The following is a 25,954-nucleotide window of genomic DNA, read 5'->3' on the forward strand; positions in this document are numbered from 1 at the left end:
ATATTATTATTATCAATAACTACAAACCAACATTTGGTCCCAAACTAGCCCCAGTAGCCCCTACTGTGTGATTGCTAAAAGGAATGTTACAGGTTCAATTCAAGTTAAGCTTGCCACAGCATTTGAGGCATAATGTTTATTACCAAGCGCACAAAAAGAAATCGATGCGTCCCTTGTTTAAATACAAAAAGAAGAAGCAAAAATCACAGATACAGTGCGGCACTGACAATGGATGTGAATGTGGCTAGTCCATAAATGTTAAAATACACAAGACGTAAGCATTTTACATGATTTTAGCATGAATATATCGCTTACTAACCTTCTCTGTGTAAAACTGTGTAAAGTTATATCTAATATTGCAACTTTGCTGTCATGATGATGTACCACCAGTAAACCCTGTAATCTGGTAAACACTGTTACACCTGTAAATCCCAGATTTTATCACACTAAAATCATGTGAACAATTATTATGTTTACATCTTGTAGCTGTACTTTTGAAACAGTATGTATTGTTATCTTCAGGGACTGGCCCCATTCACTTCCATTGGATAAATATCTTACTGTAACCCAATTTATTTATTGTTTTTTCAAATAAACGAGGGATGAGGCTAAATCATTTCTTGTGGTATTGTCACAAATGGTGTTGAATTAGCTTAACTTGTATTGAACCCAGAACATTCCTTTAATTTAGGCCTACTCTGCAATTCTGATACTTGCAACACAGTTACCCATTCCAGCTTAGTTTAAATGAATACATCTTACACATTTTATTCATTTAATTCTATTTATGTTTATTTAATGTGTATTGTTACAAATGTATCACACAAACCAGGGTTTTAAACTGTATTCAGACATGTCCCAAAATTTGGTAACATGGTTGTAACCTCAAATGAAATGAACAGAAAATAAAACAGCTTTTGTAATATTTAGTTTGACCTCCTAAGGTGGAGAAAAATATGTACCACCTTTCACTGAACATTTGTTGAAAAAGAAATAATGTGACTTGATATTTTAAGAGTTTCAAGCCCTATTTTGTGCTCTTTTTGTAGAAAGTGCTAGCAAATGCACTGTTAAATTGTTACACTCACCCTGCAAATACATTTCTTCTCCCTCTGTGAACATTTGATTGCACCTGCTGCATCTTGCACAGCTGGGATGGTAGTGCTTATCTCCTGCCTGTGAGAAAAAAGGTCAACATTCAGAGGTTCAACAGAATTCTATAAGGACAAGAAGAAATAAATTTCAGAGAGACCAGAACATGACACTGTTGTTACAGAATGTAATGGGCCTGTGGTGGGTGGAACAGGTGTCCGTCACTTCACTTCACTTCACTTCACTTCACTTCACACTTATAGGCTTCATTTTCTCCTCCTTTGCCTCCCTCATTCTTTTGCTGTGTATCATGTGTGTTCTCAGCAAATGAACCACTGAGTCACTTCTTGCACAGCACACTATGCCATATCAACTTACTACGCCACATAAAAAATTCCTTTCTGACCCCCAGACGTTTCCAGGTCAAAGGAACAATGCCAGCATAGATAATATATGCACACACACAAACATACACACTGATGCAAACATATAATGGATTGATATTTTGTTATATAATGCACGGACATTCATACAATTTTCCACAGATTTATTTTTGTCTCCACAGATATGCATGAGACAAAAAAAAAAACAAAAACAAAAAACAAAACAAAACTGGGCATGTCACATGGAGCCATTCTGACCGACTAAGATTTAGGGGGTTTAGATGGTGACAGTTATAGTTACTACGAGCGCATATGTGAACATGAGGGACTGTTGATATTTTACATTGTTATAGGTGATAGTCTATGTGCTTTTCCCACTGTACTCCCAGAAATGTTGAATTATTTCCACTGTGTTGACTTGTTGTTGGGCTTCATTCTATGACGCTTGTTATCATGTATGTACCTGCACATACGCACTCCTCAAAAAACTGTAAGAACACTGCTTATGCATTTACATGGCCACATAAGCCATGTTCTCCGGGAGAAACCCAGGTGTGTTAAAATGCTTCTCTTAAACGCTTAAGGAAATCGGTGTTCTCGTTTACATGACGTTTCAGAACACCGCTTTATGCAAAAACCCTGGAATAAACCATTTTCTAAAGTGCATGTAAATGTAATCATTGGTTCAACCAATGCGTGAGTTTGGGGCAGAACTATGTTCATCCATCCATTGGTAGGTGAGGCGGCAGTATTTTGGGAAACTTTTTTGTTTTGTGCAATTCCATTTTTTGACACTAGTGGCATAGAAGTTACACACTTCACCTTTAAAGCTACCTTCCCAACCAAAATATTTGCTCTTTGCAGCTCTCTGCAGCTACACTGCACCATGAAGAACCTAAAGCTTGTATAACGGCTTGAGTATCAAACTTTAGGTGGAGCTTTTCACACAGGCACACAATTCAATTGTTTTGTTGTTCCTCTATCAGCTGGAGCCCTGAGTGTTGAGGAGGGAGTTTCCCATTTGGCTCCTCTGAAGGGGAAATGTCCCATGGTGCTCTGCTGTCTTGAGCTATGAGGCAATGCTGCCGAAATGCATGATTTCACACAGATGTGACCCTTCGGCTCCCGGGGCCTCCTAGCCATGGCAACAAGACCATGTAACAATTTTCCAGTAAACAAACCCAAGTGACAGCATGTTCCTTCTTTCTCTATACAGCACTCTGTCTGAGGGAGACGGCTATCAGTCATTTCTTATTGCATCACAGGCAGCCAACACAGAACGACCAGCTAAGTCTGAGAAAAGGAGCCAAGAACAGTCCACGCCTGTGCTACAGCCCAGATGGAGGGGTGTGGACAGAAGACAGAGCCAGAGAGAGGGAGGGAGTTGGGGATAAAGAGAAAACAGAGCGGGAATGACGAATGAGGGAAGCAAAGGGGAAATAAAAAGAATGTGAGAGAGATAGAAAGACAGAAAGTGTCTTTGGATAGAGTCCTAATAAGCTTGAAATGTTAGCTCGAGCATTAAAGATGGCTGGTTGATGGAGCTCAAAGCTTCCACAGAACATCTTGAGTTATGATGGTGTTTTGCTGGACTTAGCTACTGTAGTTTAAGCTGTTTTAGCTGGTCTCCTAGTCTGACCAAGCTGGTCTGAGATGGTTTAGCTATTTGGCCATCTGGTCTCCTAACCTGACCAGCTAAAAAGTGCACAAAACCCCTTAAATCAGACTATATCAGTATAAACCAGCACTTTCTTTTCAGCAGGGCGAATAGCTTTACAAGCGAAGGTTGGCTATACTGGTCGACCAGCCAGACCAGCACCAAACAAGCAAAAAACAGCCAGGGAATTTGTGCTGATCTTAGCTGGTCTTTTCAGCAAGGGTGCTATTGCATGTGAAATCCATGTGTGTGAATGGCAGCTGAAGTCATTTCCATGTGGAGTCAGAAACATCAGCATAAATTATATTGCCTGGCTCACAGTATGTATTCTTCTTGAGTATCTATATCCTGTCCTCTCTCTCAGCTGAACCAAAAATACTCCACTCTACAAACCAGACCAATGAAGGAGTCAGACAACTGAAGCTGACAAGGTGTTGTCTGCTGAGAAATTAGACACAATTTAAGCAAACAGAAATACTAAACCCTCTGAACAAAATCTAACAGTTACACAAGAAAGAGAGAGAGAGAGAGAGAGAGAGAGAGAGAGAGAGAGAGAGAGAGCACAAAAAAGTCATTAATAAGATCTCTTTAGTAACTCAATTGTTTCTCCTTGACTCCAATGAGATTATAAAAAAGAGAGCAAATGGAGACTTTTGCTTAAGTTTCCTGCTTCTCAGTTTCTCTGTTGAGTAAAAACCCCTACTAATCTCACAAGTGTCTCCTCTAGAATTTCAGAAGAGATCTCCAGAATGTCTCAAACTGTGCTCAGATTTGCCAAAATACCAAAGTCTGCAATCAAAAGTCAGAGATTTCAATGAGAATTAAAAAAATTCAAATAACATTCTCCCAAGGCCAAATTTTCGGAGCTATACGATATAGAGGTCGACCGATAATGGATTCAATAACTAAGCTGGTGGTAAAGACAGATAAATAATTTAATCGGCCAATTGTTTTTAAAATCGATTTATTGATTGTTAAAATGGTCTTGCCTTACTGTGACAGGCACAGACATCGAGGCCTCAAGAGTCGAAAATGAATCCCAGATGCAGTTTATTGTGCAACCAAAATCCCAATAATAACCAAAAAAAGAAAAAAGAAAAAACAGAAAAAGATTTGGTGCATAACACCAAATTTTAACGATCTAAGCCTGCAATACACCGGGTACTCTTATTTTGAAATGCCTGTGCTCCCAGCTCACAGAAACATGTAATAGAAAACAAAACTCTTACAATCATCAACAATGTATAAAAACAACTATCTTTTTGCCGATAGCGATAGTTCCAAAAAGCAACAATTGGTGCCGATATATCTTTAAAACAGATATATCTGTCAACTTCTAATGCTATAGACATCAATATCATAGTTCCATACTCTTACTGTATGTCAAAAATGATCTAATTTGTGTCTACTTTTTCTTTTTCATACGGAAATTTGGGAAAAATATCTGAGATAAAGTTAACAGGACTCTATTACTGAGATGGACTGAGACTCTTTTTATTTACTCTTATATTTATTGCACCTTCTGAGCTTTAAAAGAGCCATCTCTGAGCATTGAAATAGTCCTCTGTGAGTCTGGTACACCCTGGATGTCTCCTAACTGTGTGTGTGTTTGGTGAGATAATGCAAGGCCAGCTGGTGTGACAGACTTGCCTTTTCTGGATAGTCTCATTAGGCACTCATTGGTGAGGTTTAATGAGAGAGAAACTTCATTGCAGTTAAATAACTTATTTTTTGGCTGGGTGTGGGGCATCAAAGTTAAATGAGGTTGACATATAGAAGCTGACAGCATAGAGCAATCTAGTCTGTGTGTCTAAATGCCTCCACAGACACAACTGGGTGTGCAAGCCTCTGTTCTCTACCTTAAAGTGTAATAATACTTAATAGTACTCAGAAATTCTAACTGCTACAGTAACTGCAAAGTCTTGATTCTACTCATAACCAAAGCTGAAGTTTACTCAAATGACAGCATTCCACAGCAGCGTTTACAAGCACCATTCCTTCTCCATCAAATCTACATGGCCTCTTTGGCTTGAGTGCAATGCCACCTGCAGATCAGGGGCATGTGTTTCTCTCAATATCAGATAAAAATTTGAGGGATATCTGCTTGGATTTATAGATAGTTTACTGGTTTTTGATCTCCTGCGGTCACATGTGCATAAAATTCCAGTTCACTTCCCTTTCACCATCTGTGGCTGCACTGATCCCCTGCACAGTCTACTTGAGTGTTTTAGTACAAACAGACATGGTGTGTTTAGTAATGTGAGAAAGCATTGATGAGAACCATAAGATGGTGCGTCATCTGCAGTAACTAAAAAACTGTTGTCAGGTCAGTACATTGATGACAAAGCTTGACTGTGATCACCCAAACAGCAAAGAAAAAGGCTCAGAAATTCAAAGTCTTCATACTTTGTTGATAAATACAGGCATCTACGTGCTTATATTATGCAGAATCACACTCAGCTGAGTGCAACATATTCCACAAGACTAACCAGAACAAACACCATGACATAACTGCAAACATATGAGAATGTCAGATGAGAAAGTATCAGACCCCTTCTATAAAAAGCAGTCGGAATTTGCTTATTTTGTGAAATACAGGTGGTAGATTTAAACTTTACCTTTGGCAGGCTGCTCGTGTGGCACCCCAGCCCTGCGACCTGGTTGTTAAAATCCTTTTTTTATCACTTTAACTCACACTGTCGTTCTTGTACGAGTGTATTCCAGTATTCCCCTCTGTTCCTCAGTTTTTCCCTCTGACTTTTCCTGAGAATTTTCCTAAATTTCCCCCCAAACCACCCCTCTATATCTCACTGCTCTCCTGCCCTATCTGAGGGGCCCAGCCTCAAATGGGCTGTCTCATATACAATAGCTGGGTGGGGCCTTCGAATCCATCGAACAGTGATGTCTCTTGGTCTCCGTTCTGTTCCCAGTGGGCCAGTTTCAGTTCTCAAATATTTGACAAATGGAGCCATGTCATAGGATGTTGAGTGTGTATGTGTGTGTATGGTGTGTATGCACCGGGTCAGGCTAACAACTTCGCTCTCAGTGGATCCAGTCACAGATGTTAAGTGGGAGCGGAAGTGTACAAATCTGGAACTTTGACACACACTGACACTATAAAATATGAGCTATAAATCACTGAACAGAAAAATTCTTAAGAGACCAACTTATATGCCTGTAAGGCATAAAATCACAAAAATCACAAAAGAATTCTCAGAAATATCTCTATTGTTTCTCCTAGACAGCAATGAGTTAAAATGGAGAGCATATGGAGAATTTTGCTGAAGTCTCCTGCTTCTCAGATTTTTCTCCTGAGAAAAAGACTTTTGTTATCTCACGTGTCTTCTCCAATGTTTCAGAAGACTTCTCAACAATGTCTCAAACTGTGCTTGAATTTGCGAAAATACTAAAATCTGCAGTCAAAAGACTGAGATTTCAATCTGAACAACTGTCTCATTTTTTCTTCTTAAAGGGATTTTAAAAGAAACATCTGAAATTAACTCAACTCAACTCAATTTTATTTATAGAGCACTTTCAAAAACCGCACTGGGTACCAAAGTGCTGTACATGGAGTTACAAAAAAAAAAAAATCACATACATACAGCTTAAGAATACAACAAGCATTTAAAACCAACAAAGACAGAATAAGAGAAATTGACATAGTACAATTTATAATGCAATTAATTGAAATCTAGGGAAAATAAATACGTTTTTATGGCACCCTGGAAAGACACTAGAGACGGAGATGATTTCATGGCCAACGGAAGCTCGTTCCAAAGTCTAGGGGCTGCCACCGCAAAAGCTCTATCACCTTGAGTTTTAAGGTGAGATCGAGGAACCAACAGACACAGCTGATCACCAGAGCGGAGAGACATTGAAGGTTGATGCAAACTTATTAAATCAGAGATGTACTCTGGTGCTAGACCATGGAGAGCCTTAAATACATATAGCAACACTTTGTACTGGATTCTGTATTGGATCAGTAACCAATGTAGGGAAATCAATACTGGGGTAATATGGTCTCTTTTCCTGGTTCCAGTTAAAAGCCTAGCATCTGAATTCTGGTCCAGTTGCAGGCGAGACAGAGAGGCCTGACTCACACCCAGATACAAAGCATTACAATAGTTCAGATGAGAAGACACAAAGGCATGCACAACCTTCTCCAAATCCTCAAAAGAGAGGATGGACTTCAGCTTTGCTTTAGATCTAAGATGGAAAAAGCTATTTTTAACAACAGCATTTATTTGCCGATCAAACTTGAGCTCAGTGTCAAAAATAACACAGAGGTTTTTCACATAGGAAAGTTTTTTTCCCTGGAAGCAATGACAAGTTGCCATCTAAATTTACCCCACATCCCCTTTGACCAAAAAGAATAAACTCTGACTTATCCTCGTTTAATTGGAGAAAGTTGTTTGCCAACCAACACTTCACATTGGCCATGCATTTATACAGAGACTCAAAAGAGGGTTGCTTCCCATGTTTAATAGGAAAGTAAAGTTGAGAGTCATCATCATACAGATGGTAGTGTATGCCATGCTTATCAAAGATCTTTCCTAATGGAAGCATGTAAAGGGAGAATAAAACAGGTCCCAAGATGGAGCCCTGAGGAACCCCACATGTTAATGGAACAACTGATGAATAACAGTTTTCTAAACAGACTGAAATTTTTCTACCCTTGAGATATGAAGAGACCCAGTCCAAGGCTAACCCCTGAATACCAACCTGGTCTCTTAGGCGATCGATAAGAATGTCATGATCGATCGTATCGAAAGCGGCACTAAGATCCAGCAGCAGAAGAGCAACAGGACTACCAGAATCCACACCTAATAAAATATAATTTAAAACTCTCAACAGAGCCGACTCTGTACTATGACCGGCTCTGAAATCTGACTGAAATTTATCAAGCAAATTATTGCTAGCTAAAAAATCATTTCATTGTGCAAGCACCGTCTTCTCTAATATTTTTGACATAAAGGATAATTTTGATATAGGTCGAAAGCTGTTCATATCATAAATTAAGTTTATGAGCTATGAAAGAGCAATCATTTCCAGAGAAGTGCAATCTAATCCTGCCTATCTTTGAAAAGCTTTTATACTGGGAGCACACCTAAGATGCTTAAAGGGATAGTTCACCCCAAAATGACAATTCTCTCATTATATACTCACCCTCATGCCATCCCAGATGTGTATGACTTTCTTTATTCAGCAGAACACAAACAAAGATTTTTAGAAGAATATCTCAGCTCTGCAGGCCCACACAATGCAAGTGAACAAAATTTTGAAAGCTCATAAAGGTAGCATAAAGGTAATCCACAAAACTGCAGTGGTTTACTGCATGTCTTCTGAATCAATCCAAATGGTTTTGGTTGAGAACAGACCAAAATATAACTCATTTTCAGCAGTCTCCTTGGCGATAATGATTTCAAGCTCGATTAAACATCTTAGTGTCAGCTAGCACTCTGCACATGCATTAACCACAAGGAAGTTTGATCGAGCTTGAAATCATGACTGTGCCAAGAAACTGCAATGAAAAGATGCACAGTGAAAAAGTAGCTATATATTGGTCTGTTTTCACCAAAAATCAATTTGATCGCTTCAGAAGACATAGATTACTCCATTGCAGTCTTATTGGTTACTTTCATGCTGCCTTTATGTGCTTTTTGGAGCTTCAAAGTTTTGGTCACCATTCACTTGAATTCTATGGACCTACAGAGCTGAGATAAAAACAATTTAAAAATCGTGTTCTGCAGAAGAAAGTCATACACATCTAGAATGGCATGAGGGTGAGTAAATGAAGAAAAATGTTTATTTATGGATGAACTCTTCCTTTAAAATGCTGCATATGTAGGCAACTCACTTGGTTTAGGAACAGAGCCAGTAAGTATCCATTACTCACCTCCAAAACTTTCCCCGTGATAAACTGATGGCAGGCCTCACACTGGACGCCAAAATGGATCTGGTAGTCTTTCTCACAGTAAGGAGCACCATCCCTGAGGAAAGGAGGAAGAGGGATTTATGTTGTCATTGTATTGTATTTCACCTCAATGAAACAATTTATGCTTTTAGAAAAAAGGACAGAGAGGGCGAATTATAGAGAGAAAGACGGAGGCAGTGACGTGAGTTGGTAAAAGATAAAAAATAATTAAGGCATAGCTCACTTGCTGATGTACTCCCCACTCAGCACTTTGCCACAGGATTTACACTTGAAGCAGCCGAGATGCCACTGACTGTCCAAGGCCAGAAGAGCCTGACCGTTCTTTATATCCCTGCCACAACCTGCACAGTCTGCAAGAGAACACACACACACAGATGAGCCTGATCACGTGCACATACACACATATACATTGGCCTAAAAAAGTATTTGGACACTGCAGTCACACTTAAAAATGTATGAAGCCATTGCATCAGATGGCAAAATATCAAAGCAAGTGGCATCTACAAACACATAATGCTAGACCTTTTCTCAGAACTAACTTTGTTACAATTAACCAACTGGTCCCAAGGTCATTTTAGTGGATGTATGAAGTCAGTTCCCCTCAAGTTCATACAGATGCCCTAGAAGAGTAACCACAGGTGTAATTCATTAGATTAACTATGGACATGCTCCACTAACGTTTGACTCTAGAAAGTGTCCAAATACATTTTGTGTTCATTTTAAACAATATATCTATTGTTATATAATTTAAAATATAACCTTTTGTCAAATATTTTGCTTGAAAATTGTGCTTGTGCTATCTTTATTACATTGTTATCTAATGCAATTACATAAATAGATTTTTAAGTCTGATTTACAGGAATATTCTGGATCCAATGCAAGTTAAACTCAATCAACAGCATTTGTGGCATAATATTGATTACCACAAAAAATCATTTCGACTCGTCCCTCCTCTTCTTGAAAAAAAAAAAAAGAATAAGCAAAAATCGAGGTAACAGTTAGGCACTTACAATGAAAGTGAATGGGGACAATTTGCAGGGTTTAATAGCAGAAATATAAATCTTATCATTTAAAAAAAGCACTTTTATTTATTTCATTTATTCTTCTATGTATTATTTGAGCTGTAAAGTTGTCTACATCATCAGTTTTATGGTTTATTGCATTACGTTGTCATGGCAATGAAGTAGTAAACTTGGAAACAACTTTACACAGAAAATGTTAGTAAGTGATTTTATCACACTGAAATCATGTTAACACACAAATTGTTTACGTCTTGCGGCTATACTTTTGAAACAGTGAGTATTTTAACATTTACAGATTTGCCCCATTCACTTCTAATGTAAGTGCCTCACTGTCTAAATACATTTTTGTGCTAATCAACATTATGCCACAAATGCTGTCAATTGAGCTTAACTTGTATTGAACCAGGAATATTCCTTGTCCAAAATTATTTTTGGGGCCACTGTATACAAAAGCACTAACACATGTAAAGAATTCCAGCACATTACACACTCACTCACTGGTGTGCACAAATAATTCTATCCACTAGATGGCAGTATGATCCAACAGAATTCCTCCCTTAGATTTCAGTGGGGCCTATTGAGCAACACCATGTAGCATCACTGATGAATCAAATACAGGCTCTCAGAAGTGACTTTTACACAAAGCATCTCCATTTAATTCATAAACATTGTTCCCTTGAATATCCATCTTTAATGAACAATCAATAGTGAATCATCGTTAAATTGCATGACTCAGTGCATCACTGACTAAAGGCCATTATGCCACTATAGAACAGTTTCTGAAAGGCAAGCATCCTCCCTGCATGAGAAAAAGCTTCCTCCTGGAAGAATGTTTCATTGCAACTTTCTTCCATAACATTGAAGTGAATGGAACAAATGTCATACAAATTTGGAACAGAATACTGTAAGGGTGAGTAAATAATATCAGAAATGTCCTTTTTTTTGGGATGAACTATCCCTTTTATACATGTGTAACATGCAAATCTTAAAAACTAAAAATAGCTCATGGTTGTCTTCTTCTATTTATGTTCTCTTTGGCTGAGATCCAAAAAGCTTTTTAAAAAGAAGGGATAGATGCTGCTGATGTTGCTTGGGGCACAATGGCAACCATTGACAGTGAGGAGAGGATATGATGCTGTGCACTGCATCTAGCACTCTAATGCATCATTTAAGCCTTCTCAACGTCTCTGTGCACTGTGTGTGCGCAAGAGAGATCTGCAGAGAGAGTGTGTGGCTGTGTGTACAAGAATAAGACGGCGAAAGAGAGTGTATGTGTAGAGAGAGAGAGAAATATGAGAAAATGGAGAGAGAAAACTTTTTAAAAGATCTGTGTTCTATCCACCTGTCATGAGGTTTATCTGAACCTTCAAATCCAGCTGAAAAGCTAAAACTAGCCTAAGATATTTAGCTGGTCTTGGTCTTCCAGCCAGGTCAGGCTGGTCTGATGCCTAGTTTTAGAAGGGTTTTAGGCACTTTTCAGCTGGTCATGTTGGGAGACCAGCTTTAACCAACTAAGACTACCTTAAGGCCACCAAACCAGCTTAAGTTGGTTGAAGCTGTTTTTTCAGTGCATGTTTATTCAAAGTGTCATCTGCTGAAAAAAAAAACCAAAAAAAAAAAAAAAAAAAAATACAGCTTAAATCAACCTAAGTTGGTTTGCTGGTCTTCCCAAGCTAGTCTTCTGTTGGTGTAGTCAATTTCCCAGGCTGGCCAAACTGGTGTTTAACTGGTTTTGCTGGTCTATCTGGTTAGCCAGCTGGCCTCCCAGACTGACCAGTTGACAAGTGCCTAAAACCTCTCTAAAACCAGAAAAACAGACCAGCCTAACCAGCTTGGCCAGAATGGGAGACCAGCTAACTACCTTAGGCTGGTTTAAGCATTTTGTTTTTTTTAAAACAGGGATGCTGCTCATAAACAAAGCACTTATCTGGGCTAAAAACTTTCAGCAGCCTTAAATCATTTCCAGAGGCTCATGAATGACAAATTATCAGCCAAGCATGACACAAAGAGTCATTCAATGGTGCTCTTTAACAAGTGCCTGTGTGTGTGTGTTCAAAAGTTTGCAAATATGACGGATAGGAGAAAGATAAGTGAGAAGATGGAATTGCTGAGAAAGTGTGACAGGAAAACAGGAAAGAGAGACAGAAGACAAGTAGTGCATGGGCATTTCAACACAATTGCTGTGTCTGAAGTAGTTCCCTATATATATAGATTGCGCTATACTGGGTGTCAGACATTCTGTAGTGTTGTCCAAATTCGTGGACAATTTCCTTCCCTACTGTACTGTATATACAGTAGTGCACTATTGTATACCCATAGTGCCCTCTGATTTATAGTGTAAACTATCTAGTCTATAGTTTGTATTGCAGAAAATCCAATGCAGAGGAGACCGCCAGAAAAAAAGAGTTTCAAGCCAATTTGTGGTTTCCTTTATTTCTGCCATTTTTATTTTATACTGGTACTTCTAATTATTGTGAACAAATGTATTTGAAATGACAAACACACAGTTGTAAACAGAGATCTCGAACTCTCCAGCGTCCCAATTTGCTCAATTATTTTTGTTCACTTCTTCTCCATACAGTATATTGAACTACAGCATGTGGCATCCACTATATAAGAAAAAATGAAGTGATTTCAGATGCAACCAATGTTTTCTGAAACAACACAATAGCATGGTGCAAAGCCTTTAGAATTTACTTAATTATTTCCTCTGAAACACAGCAGTGGCTTGTTCCTAAATGGCTCTTCTAATTGTTTATCACCTGATGATGTTGTGTAATAACAATTCCAGGAAGTCAGCATTTTGACAATTTATTTCTAATCACCAGAGCCATTATCGACATTAAGGAAACTTCAGGAAATCACTCAAGCTCATTCTCCACATATTGAGATCTGGCCTGTCAGCATACAACAATCTAGACTGTATCAGAAACAGGAAGGCCATAGAATGCTTGGATAAGATAGAATGGGGCAAGTAGCAGGCATAGAAGCGCTCTGAAGGAAAAGGAGCTTTTCATTGGCTCTGAGCCTCCTGCTTGACTGCTGGGGCCCAGCAGCTTAAATTACACCAAGAGGACCCCTAATCTACCGGAGGATGTTGAAGAACTTCCTTAAAGTGAGATAAAAGAGTGAGAGAGTGAGAGAAATCAAAAAGAGAAAGAGAGACAAAGATACATCATGAGCTTTTCCCTGGTTGGCAGCACAGGAATGGGTTATAGTTAGGGTCTTGTCAGCTCATGTAACACTAAAGGAGTCTTCTAAGAAGCAGGGTGCCTTATTAAAACTGTATTTCAAGCTACCTTTATTTTCTGAAGAAAAAGATTGCCATGGCATTGTTATGTGGTTGCTAAGATTCTAGGGTGTTCTGGGTGGTTGCTTAATGCTTACTGGCCAAGTCAAAAGAGCAAATCCCCAAGTTTCTTGTCCCAAGATTTCTGGTCGCAAGATGTAGCCACATGATAACACAGGAAATCGGCATGTTGCTTCTGAAAGTTCATGTTACCTGAAATCAACCCCATTCAGCCGAATAACTGAAAAGTCCCATGCCTTATCAGCCTTTTTCATCAATTCAATCATGTTCAACTTTCCCTCTATAACTACTGATAGTGTGTTGCATTAGCAGCTATAGAGACATGGGTTCTGGTCCTGTGGGAACCAGAAAGTAATCACACTCACATAAACAATATTTATTGCAATTCAGAGGTTGCGTTTCACACTACAATTACATTTTAAGTCCACTGATGGTCAGGTTTAGGGCTGGGTTTAGAGTTAGGACATAGTGTTAATGAATATGTATTACTGTTGACTGTGTTACATAAAAATACTTTGCGCTTTTGGCTCTGTGGGCATTTCACCCTGAAACTGGAGCTCACATGTGCCTATAAGTTCAACAATGCTTCCAGCTTTGGCCACTGTGGGCAGTGACTAAATTCTCAGCAAGCACAGACCGATTTCAGCAACAAAACTTTCGGCCTACTGTTGCCGAATTAAATGTGTGATTAGTCTGAATATGGCTGGAGCTTGATCACTTAGAATTGTTTAATAAACTAATAGCACACCTTTCCTCAACAAGTTGCATGATTTGACGTTTCAACGTAGCACAAAAGGTTGCAGGCTGAAATGCAACTATTACTTAACAATAACAAGAACCACTAATAATAGTACTTAGGAAACAAATGCACTGCTTCCGAAACTGCATACTGTCACAGTATGTACTGTATTTGATGAAGGAGCACTTATCTGCAAGGAAAACAGTACGTTCTTATAGGTATGCATGCAGTAGTATGAAACATGTTCAGACATACTTCATCCGGGCACGTGGGCATTGTCTCATAGCCTGAATATATGACGTAAGTGCAACAACCGCAAAAGAGATCTGCTCTGGTTTTGCTAAACAAGTGCCATTTAAGCACAAGGAACAATTACCTTGGTATATATAACACTTACAGTTGAGAAGAGCCATCGACTCACAATTCACCACTGTTCTTTTAAATAAAGCATTTTGAACGTGACGTCGCCTTAGCTCCCCAGTCGATCCGCACTTCAGAATCTCACCGGATGTAGTAGGTCATCTGGGTATTCCTCGCTTACTGCTTCATATATACTGTGGATTTGGACATACTTCTCCATTGGCATACTGTTTTTGGCATACTATATAGTAGAGAAGTATGGATATTGGGATGCAGTGTCTGTCTTGTTTACTGGAAATGAGTAAAAACTACAAAATAAAAGAAAGCCACAAAAGCTATGATGCAAAAGAGCAGAGAATATGGATAGTTTAAATGTCTGCATCCAAAGTTTGCCTCTAAATCCCACAGAAACAGCAATTCGATGAAACTGGAAAAAAAAGCGTGTGGATATTTAGATGGGACTGAGATGAGCTTCCATTTAGCAACGACCTTCAGTCCTGAGTGTTATAAGATCTGTCAACACACACAACCACTACACAAATTAACACATCTATAAAAAGCAGATGTTTTTGTCAAGCTGAAATCTGAGTAGGACACTAAAACAACCAACACAAATACACGTGTGTTGTGCGCAGACTTACTGCTAGAGGAGCTTATGTCTTTAGGGGTTGGGGAAGTTGGCTGGATGCAGTGTTGGCAGAGACAGTCTTTTCCATTAAAAGTGACTCGATCACCAGCAGGAAACGGCCGTCTGGCAATAAGTCAAGGATTAAACACAGACATTTAGCCATGCATTCCATTCTACTACTAAACATTTGTACTTTTACTTACAGAACAAATTAAAAGTGAATAATTTAGATTGATCTGTATCTACTGTTATGGTTATTAAGTATGAATATTTGTGTGCTTTGGGGGTCATAAACTTCCAATTTTATCTTTTTTTTTTTTTCCCTGATGTTCCATTTTTTTATATGTCAGCCAAGTTTAATGTCAAGTCACATGCATGAACAAACTCATATTTTGGTATTTGATGACCGTTTTCCACCTCTCTATGACCATCACAATTAAACAGGCTGTTTTTGTTACTGTGCATTTAAGGTCTCTGTATCACTGACCTCTGCTTTGATTGGCTAACTTCTTTGCATGTGAAGAGTTGGGATTAGAGTTAGCTAACCCTAATCCTATTGAGTACCAACTCTTGCTTACTTTAGGCTATGCAGAGCTGCAGGTGCTACACACAGCCAGGAACAGCACAACATTTTGGCTGACTTTATGGTTTATTATATATCAACAATAATTTAATTATCTTCATCTTTTGGTGTTTAGGAATAATTGTATCGTTCCATCTTCATATGACTTATTACTGCACCATCTCATTCATATAAACAGCACTAACAAGTCAGTGGGTCTGTGCGTGTATTTCTTGTCTTTTATCTGATCACATTCATGTGTACAGTATATCAAACATTTTATTTTTTGTGTTTGTGTGGCCACAAGCATGACCTTATACACAAGTGTGTTGTCTCTTACTTGCAGATGGTGCAAACGAAGCATGAGGGGTGGTAGGTCTTCCCTAGAGCAGTGACCACCTCCCCCTCCACAAAGTTTCCACAGCCATTACACCGAGTGCCATGAAGCCTTTGGTAGTCCAATGTGCACAAGTACTCCCCGTTCTTCATGAAGAACCCACCTTGGGCCAGGTCACAACCGCACACTGAATGCAAATACAAAAAACAAAGAAAACTGAAATTAGCAATTAGTCTTTAATGAGATCTAACAGCACAAGGCAGGCTTCTAATACCAAAAATATCTCAAATATCTAATTCTCATCATTAAATATCTCAGCTGTTTATCCTTGCCAGCAATGAGGTTAAATGAAGATCAATGGATATCATTTTAAGACTTGTTTTTGTGTAAGTCTCCTAATTTTCTTCTGAGAAAAAAAGACTAATCTAGAGTTCTCAACAAAGTCAAAGATTTCAAAAAGAACTCGTCTAATATATTCCAAGTCAGAATAATCAGAGCAATTATGTCCACATAAATTGTATAGGTCTTTACTAATGGCAAATTTTTGCCAACAGCTGTCTCATTTGGGTCCATTTTTCTTTCCACATGTAATTCTAGGAGAAACATCTGAGACAAAGTATGTTACTTCAATGAAACATAAAGGAGAGCTCCACTATGTCTCACTATAGCAGTGGTGTGCAAGTGTGACCCCCTTTTAAGAATGACAATATTTCACTGGCTTGAGTGAAGCCATATTCCAATAATTTTTCGTCATATTTCCTGCTTTTGGCTTTCTTTTAACTATGTTTCTGTGGACACTTTTTAACGTCAGCACCAGTTAGAAATTGCTCCATGACTAATCTGCTGTCCAACTAAGATGACTACAAATGAACAAATTACTAGACCCAGGTGACGTCTTGCAATAAGCAGTAATTAGTTTATATCAAGTCGCCGGTAGGTGGTGCAATGATGCAAGTATTTTTTACACTTGGTATTTTTTACCCAGGTTAAGAACCACTGCACTAGAGTCACCTGTGAGCAATGGAGTGCAACAGTACCTGCCCACTTTTTAGCCGTCTGGGTTCCGGAAGTATTTTTTCCCATTCATTTCTTCAATAGACACTCAATAAAATCATAAACGTTTTAAGTCATGAATCAAATCAACCAGCTCTGAGGTGCATCACTACATTACAATCTTTAATTTGAAGCAAAAAGTTGTTGAAATTAAAAAAAAAACAAAAAAAAACAACAACAACAACAAAAAAAAAACAAAGGTACAAGACTGTGTACTTACCGTCTTTTATGGGGGAATGATGTAAACAAATTAAGAATGATTAAACAATATATTATATTTCAATGTAAATTATTCATATATTTACAAGTAGTTGGAAATTTTAGGGAGACCGTCTCGATTGCGTCATTCACAGTACGTCATGGAAGTGGGCGGTCGCTGTAGCGCTTGTTTGGCCTGCTTTGTTGCCCGCAAATCTCTGATTGGTGGTGCGTGTTCCCTTAGGATCATGGGTAGTGAAGTTGTTTACCAGGAATTACGCTATTAAACAAGATAGTTAAAAAAATGATTCACCCAAGGAAAAAAGAAATTTGACTTTTACTTCCAGAACCCGACTGTTGAACTCTGTAACATCTTCCTTTATAAAATCATACATAAAACTATCTTACATAAATTGTTGCATTCAGGTAAATAGGAAAATTAAATGGATTTATGAACAGAATTTTACACAGAAATGTGTTCTGCTCATGTTTCATGAATAAGGCCCAATAAGAGCCAAACAGACACAACTCTCAGTTTTTTGGATCTCATAAAGTGTCGTAACAAACTCAACAGATATGTTACACTAGTGCATCTCTTCAACATAAGAGTTTTAAACAATTCAGCTGTCAGCAAACACAAGACCTTGATGCTTATCTTGGCTAGTGTGTTTGAGGACAAATGCGTACAAAGAGAAAGTTTGGTTAACTCAACCTTTCCTGAGTTAGAGAATGTTTTCAAGAGTTTGGCACAAGTTCAGACACTTTATAAATGTGTGTGCATAGGTGTTTTAGATGTACAGTATGTCCTGTTGGCAAGTGTGGCTGTCTCTAATTCTGCCATCACATAAGCCCGATCTGCCTGAAAGGTCCTTGGCAGACTGCCACTGATATTTCGCAGCTTGTTTAGCGTCATATGATATCCCCTTCTCAACAAGTGCTTTTTCTCTCACTTCCTGCCTGTCCTTTTCTCTTGCTCTGTTTTTCCCTGCATCTCACCTGTTTTAAACTATGCAAAAATATAACAATTTGTTTTTTACCAATATTACTAAAGAACTGACAGGTAAATAATGGGGAGAGGAAGGGAGAAGCAGGCCAGATTCAAAACCTCATCTCCCACATGAGCACTTTGGCTCAATGTGTCTAAAGCACATGGTAACCATGGCAAGAACTTAGAGAACATAATAGCAAGTAAGGCTGTATCTTAGGAATGCTTTGGTGAACTTACATGAAACTTCGTGTGTTGTTGTTAAGTAGGGATAAATCAGTTCATAACCTCTGTACTAAAGCCAAACATTATAACTGGTTAGCTTAAAAGCATACACTAATTCTGCTGTCTTGTTATACTTTCAATCATGTTTAAAGTTAAAAGCAATGTACTTGATTTCACTGTTATGTTATGGAGTTTGGTTGTCAGGTAAATGTTGAAGAGAAGAGGGGTGATGCAGGCCAAAATCAAACCTCAGACTCCCACTTCAGCAACATGGCTTGATGTGTCTAAAGCATGCGGTAACCCCATAGGCCATGATTTAGATAATATGTTAATGAAAAATGTGTCCGTGGCCATGTGCTCAAAGTGAAGGACATGGAGAGACATGGAGAGCAGAATATCTTGCACAAAATACCTTAAATGAGAGACCATGTCAACCAGACACATTGTTTATAAGAATCAAAAACAATTTGACACAACACAGTACATATGTATAGTTATCGCTAGTGAAAGTGTGGGAATTACACACTGACTGATAACATCACTCCAGTCTTTGCCAAAATAGTAGAACATTTAAAATCATTATTTTGTGGCTAAATCTTTTTCATATTATGTGTTCACCACAAATCCAAATTCCTGAATTTACTCTCTCATCTCCATAGCTGTTTGTAGTCTCAGTACTGGCATTTTTGCTTCATATCTTGCGCTCCAGCAATTATCTTTAAGATTAGGCCATTTTTACCACAATCAGACAGTCAAATGTGACAAGCAGGTGGCTGTGGTGACAGTCGTCATTAGCCGGTGAGATAGACAGTTGCGTCAGCATTGCGGCCTGCACCCTCTCTGTGTCTGGCATTTGGGTAACCTTCACTGACAGGGTGAAGAATGCCAGGGTGCCAGTTTGGAAAATTTCATACCCATTAACGTTGATCCACGCACAATCTCGTAACTACAGACCATGGTGCAGGGGGGTTCAGCGGGGCTATTTCTTCCACGCCTATCCTGGGCCGCCTGCAATTATATTGTCTTAACCATGTTGTGTTGTCCAGGGTTTAGCCTAGCGGTGAAAGAACTGTGCTGGTAACCAAAAGGTTGCAGGTTTAAACCCCAAAAGGGGTGATGTGTGAAAAACAACATCTAAATGACCATTTATTGATGTAGTATGGTGTTTATTCTTCAAACAGATATCAGAGTTCAGTGATACCAGGGATTTCAATTGCTACCAATTCTGTTGATAACATACTTTGAATGCGTCCTACAGCTTTCATGGAATATTCTCCAAATTTGGCTTAGAGGATCTTAATCCCATGCCAATAAAAAAATATTAAATCTGTTCATGTGTAGCATGTCAATGAATTTGACGCGAGTATGCCAAACAGGAATAGAGATTGGGAACACTGGCATACTGAAATTAAATTGTACTAAATGTATCATTATAATTACAATCATTATAAAATGATAATCATGCCATTATAAAATAGGTAATAATTAAGGTAATTATCATTGCCACCATGCCATCAGGCTACCTAAGTAGCTGCTGTTCGTGCCACCCACTAGCTAAAAGATCTACAGTAAGGTTAAATCTGCTTATAACCTTTGAACTGACTGGCCTAAAAGCATAGTTTTATTGTCCTTTGATCCTTTTAGTTTAATGCAATGAATATGTAACTGTTTTACTTGGCCTAGAAATTGCTGCATTATGTCCTCCTACATAAATTGATTGAAAGAAGTATAGATGATGCTTTAAGAGCACAGGAACTGAGTTTGCTTATACTTCAACACATAATGATAGCTGTGCAATGATATTGCATACTTAACATCAGAAGAGAAGCAGTAATTACAGGGCTTATAGCCACTGGGAATTTAACACTGTGTGTATGTGTGTGCTTCTGTGAGCAATGACGCAATGGAATGACGCTCTCGACTGTCTGTCAAGTCCCTCCTCAACAGAGCAACCTGTTAACCTCCTCCCAGAACAAAACATGCATCTTTCACAAACTCTCATGCACTAAGCTAACCCCTCCATCCACACACTATTTCCATCTGCCTCAGCCTGAATGGAAACAGAATAATATATTCATATAAACAAATGGAAGGATTTCAAAAGAGCAGGTAGATTTGATTCAGTTCAGATTCACAGGCTTGTGTGCTGTCCTCTCACCCAGTCATCTTGGCTTTAAGGGGCATTGACACCAACAGCGATTTGCAGCGACAAACCGCTTGCTACAGTTGGATACAGGAACAGTCAAGCATGAACAGCAACTAACAAGCAACAGCACTCTGAAACCTTCAGCGATTTAAACGCTGTCAGTGTGAACGGGGCTAAGCAGATGAGACATGACAAATCGAAAAACTATAAAAATATCTTCCATGTTAATTTGAGTTTTTGTCTTAAGCCGCAGAAATCACGACAAGTGATGAGTGACAGGACATTTAGTCGATTGCTTAGTTTCTGTTGCGTTTGGTAGCTCCGCCCACATTATCATTGGTCCAAAATCCCACTACACATAACTGTGATTGTGTCACGCTGTGCAGCAGTTTCGTGTTCAGTCAGTACTGTGTGTTGACTGTTGTGGGACTGTTGTAAGCTGCAGTCTTCATCTGTCTGTCCGAGTATACATGACACAATGCGTATTTGAATAGATGAAGGAGCACATAACAACCGCGAGCACAATTGTGGTCAGATTAACGTGTATACATACTGAACAGAGCCAAGCTGCAGTATATCTAAGTATAGTTGTCCATCATCGCAATAATCAGACTGGTACGATTTCAGTCCGACAAAGGCATTTACATGACACTTAAACTGAAGCTGTAAAATTTGTAAATGTACTTCGTGTGGAAAGACAGATTGCTTGTGATCACTGGAAACTTGTTTGAACACAGTGTTATGATATTTGTTCAGTTCAAATTCTGCTTCAAATTTTTTCAGTTCAGATTGAGTTCAAGTTCAGATACTATGATACAAAGAGCCTCAGATATAAAGCCACACTTTTGCAATCTGTCAGAGTGCAGTGCCGACTTTCCCATTCAGTACAGTATGTGCAGACATCAAACAAGCTTTCACAGACTTCATCAATATTTTAATGAGTTTCCCAGCATGCTGCATTCTCCCTGCACTTAAAAGGATAGTGTGGTTTCAGAATGGGTTTCCTCTCTGCTCTGCTGCTAAGTTCTACTGCAGCTATATGTACATGCTATATAAACATGAGATGCACTTGGGATGAAGCTTAAAAAACATCTCTCCATGAAACATCACAGCAGTGGGATGTATAGACAAACATAGTCACCACACCTTCTTTGAAGTCTCCTGTCATCTCTTCTATGTGCTATGGTTTTTGTACTTCATTTTTATGCACTTAAACACTTTGTGAGATCAGCCAATGGAGCAAACAAAATGATTCCCAAACAAAAGTTCTGGCTTGAGGGGCCTCTTGGCACTGACCATGTGACCATTAATTATCCAATTGAATCTGCCCAAAACATTGTTACGACAAAGGAGACTACCATACTGTAGGTCAGGCCTGTCCAACCTCATTACTAGAGATGGTGAGAGTCTGTGGGAGAGTTTACGCTTCATGAAATAGCTTGACTAGCACAGCATTCTTTACTGTGTTGACTTATTTCCTTTTGGGCAGGGCATATCAAAGGCCTCATCCTTTTAAAAAAAAGCCAGTAGCTTATGTTAATGGGATAGTTCACATAAAAATGAAAAAAAAATTATTTCATTCACTCAGATATTGCTGAGCTCTTCTGATAGGAGACGAGGGGTGATGGTCTGCATTGACAGAGTGAGCAGATTTTAACAGTGACACATCATGCATGATGCCTGGGTTTAAGGGTGCATGAACATCCAGCAATACTGCACAATACAACATGGAGATCATTAAAATCTCTGGCAAGTGTGGCTGTCTCTAATTCTGCCATCACATAAGCCCGATCTGCCTGAAAGGTCCTTGGCATCAGAGTCTTCATATCAGAAGTGCATAATTCACTAATAAACATTACATCTGTGTTACTTTATGAAAATCTATGTGGAATGCAGGTGGTATGTTGCAAGTATACGCCATACTTTTAAATTACTCTTAAACACATATGTGCTTTCTGTGCTGAGATTAATATCAACTGCATGTCTGTGCCCAGCACATTTACAGTAATAATGTGCACAGGACAGTATGAACAATTGACTGGTGAAAATTCCTGACTCTAGTCTGACAATTTGTTTCAGGTAATTATTTTCTAAATGCTGACAGAGCAAAATGAAGATGTAGGTTATGTAGGAAGGGTATATTTTCAGCCCAAAGGATAACTGTGTGTAACACAGTACTCTGTGGTAGGTTACATCCTACATCTTCATATCCTACATCTTCATGGAACAATGATGGTATCAGATGGAAATGATACTGTGGTTCTTTGATAAATATTATGGTACTGAATGATTAATACATATATACAATTGCCATTGCCATAGTGTTTACATACTGTAGTACTTCAAAGTACTTCAATGATATTAGCACTGAGCATTTCCAAAAAAAAAAAAAAAAAAAAAAAACAACAACCATGGTATTACCATGGTATGCTTTTGATAATGTGATGAGCTATCAGTTCAGTTAACAAACATAAACTGTAAGAACTAGATAATATTCAGCATGTCTTTGATATCAAGATGTACTGTATGTTTTAGTTTGGATGTACTGTATGTCTTAGTTTAATCCATAATCCTAAATTAACATATTTATTTTCTCCTTTGAAATGAAGCTGTTATGGGAAATCAATCGTTCAACAGAGCAACATACTTGTAAAGATAAAGGCAGATGAACATTCTTAGGGTGACCTCTGGCCGGACTTCTCATTGCTTCTCCCAGTTGCTTGTTTGAAGCCACAATATTACAGGCTTTGTTCTTAACATTACAGGCCTGGTTTCAGAACAGTTTGTGTTATGTATCCAAGGCAATATACTGACTTTATGCTGGGTTTATGGTGACAGCAGTAAATTGTTTGTTGCTTTTATGATGGTTTGTGTGCTATGAGTTATAATCGCTTTTATAAGTGTCCAGTTTGGAGACTGACAAAGAAAGATAGTGAGGGAAATGTGACCAAGGATGTGTGTGTGTGTGTGTGTGTGTATGGTTGAGTAAACTAGAGGGTTGTTGTACAACTGACAACTGTTTGGTTAATGGGAGAGTGGAAGGAGAGTGTGTGTGTACCTGTGTGTGTGCAGTAAGGAATCAGGGTTGTTGATACATGGCATTCAGTCAGACAGTGACAGGTGCCAGAAAATTTCAATCTGCTATTTTAGTCAACACTGTCTGAACTTTCCTGGCTCCTCCTTTCTCTAAACTAAGAATCCCATTAGCCCTAACCACACACACACACTGACACATGTACACTAAATAAACATCGAAATGTATTCACCTTACTGTTCAAACTGAGGATGACCCGACCATGACCAAACTTCCACTTCTGTTGATAAAGCATTATCTGATGATAACTCTTGATACAGGTTATTCCAGATTAAATACAAAAAATTCTCCCATCATTTACTCACCCTCATGTCATTTCAGATGTGTATGACTTTCTTTCTTCTGCATAACACAAATGAAGATTTTTAGAAAAAATATCTCAGCTCTGTAGGTCCATACAATGCAAGTGAATGGGTGCCAAAAGTTTGAAGCACCAAAATCCACATAAAGGGAGAATAAAAGTAATCCATTTGACTCTGTGAAGTGATACGATAGGTGTGGGTGAGAAACAGATCAATATTAATATTCTCCCTGTTCAATAGGGGGCGATATGCACAAAGAATTTGAATCAGCAAAAACAGAAGAAGGAGAAAATAAAAGTGAAGGAAAAAGGACTTAAATATTGATCTGTTTCTCACCCACACCTATCATATCACTTCTGAAGATATGGATTTAACCACCAAAGTCATCTGGAGTACTCATGTATGGACCTACAGAGCTGAGATATTCTTCTAAAAATTTTCATTTGTGTTCTGCAGAAGAAAGAAAGTCATGCACATCTGGGATGGCATGAGGGTGAGTAAATGATGAGAGAATTTTACATTTTTGGGTGAACTAACCCTTTAAGCTCTATCAACTGCATCCATGCAATGCTGTCAATTACCACAGAAAATAATCCAAAAGTAACTGGGTCTTCATCGTCAAGGAAATTAATTGGCAGATAGGTCACCCCAAAATGGAAATTTTGTCATCATGTACTCACCATCATGTTGTTCCAAACCTGTATGATTTTCTTTTCTCTGTGGAACACAATAGGAGATGTTAGGCATACTGTTAGCCTCAGTCACCATTCACTTTCACTGTACAGAAAAAAGATGCAATGAAAGAGAATGGTGACTGAGACTTCTTTTGTGTTCCATTCAAGAAAAAGAAAAAAATGGCATATAGGTTTGGAATAACAAGAGGATGAGATAATAATGACAGAACTGTCATTTTTGGGTGAACTATTCCTTTAAATGCAAATATTAGTGTCGCTAAAATAATGACCGTTTTCAAACACTCCCCCTGTCTTCCATTGTTTTCACTCATGCCACTGGTTGAGCCAATGTTGTTCTGTTGCTCCCAGTTGGGCCGCTCAAACAAACAGATTGCAATTGCGCTTGGTGCCGCTAGTGGCACAGAAATCACACGCTTCACATTAAGTTGTGTTTATCCCTGAATATAGCTGCAGAATTGTGATTCAGTACCCTCCTATTCATCCTAGTTATCAAAGAGAAAATCCCATAAACTGAGAGCAATAAAAAAAGCTACAACTTTTTCAAAACTTATCATTATATTTCAATGTAATGCTTCCTCCCAATGAGGATCAGCAAAGCTATTTCCAGAATTGCAGCACGTTAACAGCTCCCAGAGACTATGCCCGAAATAGCATACACAGGCTCTCTGACTGACACAGCATTCACACGCACAGATAGAGAGAAAGAGAGAAAGAGAGACAAAGTGAGAGAGAGAGAGAGAGAGAGAGAGAGAGAGAGAGAGAGAGAGAGAGGGAGGTAGGTGGAAAAAGACAGGGGTCCCATTCACTAATAAGCACACATGTTGCATATTTATATGCGCAGAAAATATTCTTACGTACAACTTCCAGATTTACAACAGGTGAATACGCACATACATTTGTTCTTACTCTTGTTCTAATTTGGATGCATCCAGATTATTCTATATGAGAGAGCACATGCCTAAAGTTAATAATTTGCATAAAACACGTCCAAACCATCTCCATTTAAAGGCATAGTTCATCAAAAATGAAAATTCTCTCATCATTTATTCACCCTCATGCCATCCCAGATCTGTATGACTTTCTTTCTTCTGCTGAAGTGGATGGTGATCAGCACTTTAAAGCTCCAAAAAGCACAGCCAGTCATAGTAAAAGTAATCCATATGACTCCAGTGGTTAAATCTATAAATCCAGAAGTATTATGATAGGTGTGGGTGAGAAAAATATCAATATT

General features: G+C 38.6%; 1 protein-coding gene across 24 annotated transcripts in view; it reads right to left on the bottom strand.

Annotated features, from left to right (window-relative positions):
* Positions 1 to 25,954, bottom strand: part of LOC127426863 (actin-binding LIM protein 1-like) — a 65,258-nt gene that overhangs the window by 19,063 nt on the left and 20,241 nt on the right. For all 24 annotated transcript variants that reach the window (XM_051673913.1, XM_051673911.1, XM_051673909.1 and 21 more), the window contains exons 3-7: positions 16,029 to 16,212; positions 15,140 to 15,249; positions 9,291 to 9,417; positions 9,029 to 9,122; positions 1,089 to 1,176 (exon numbers count right to left, since the gene is read on the bottom strand). In XM_051673913.1, the coding sequence (XP_051529873.1) occupies positions 1,089 to 1,176; positions 9,029 to 9,122; positions 9,291 to 9,417; positions 15,140 to 15,249; positions 16,029 to 16,212 (603 nt within the window). The remainder of the gene's footprint in view (positions 1 to 1,088; positions 1,177 to 9,028; positions 9,123 to 9,290; positions 9,418 to 15,139; positions 15,250 to 16,028; positions 16,213 to 25,954) is intronic.

This window comes from Myxocyprinus asiaticus, chromosome 36, assembly GCF_019703515.2.
Source record: "Myxocyprinus asiaticus isolate MX2 ecotype Aquarium Trade chromosome 36, UBuf_Myxa_2, whole genome shotgun sequence".
In the NCBI taxonomy this organism is placed as follows: Eukaryota; Metazoa; Chordata; class Actinopteri; order Cypriniformes; family Catostomidae; genus Myxocyprinus; species Myxocyprinus asiaticus.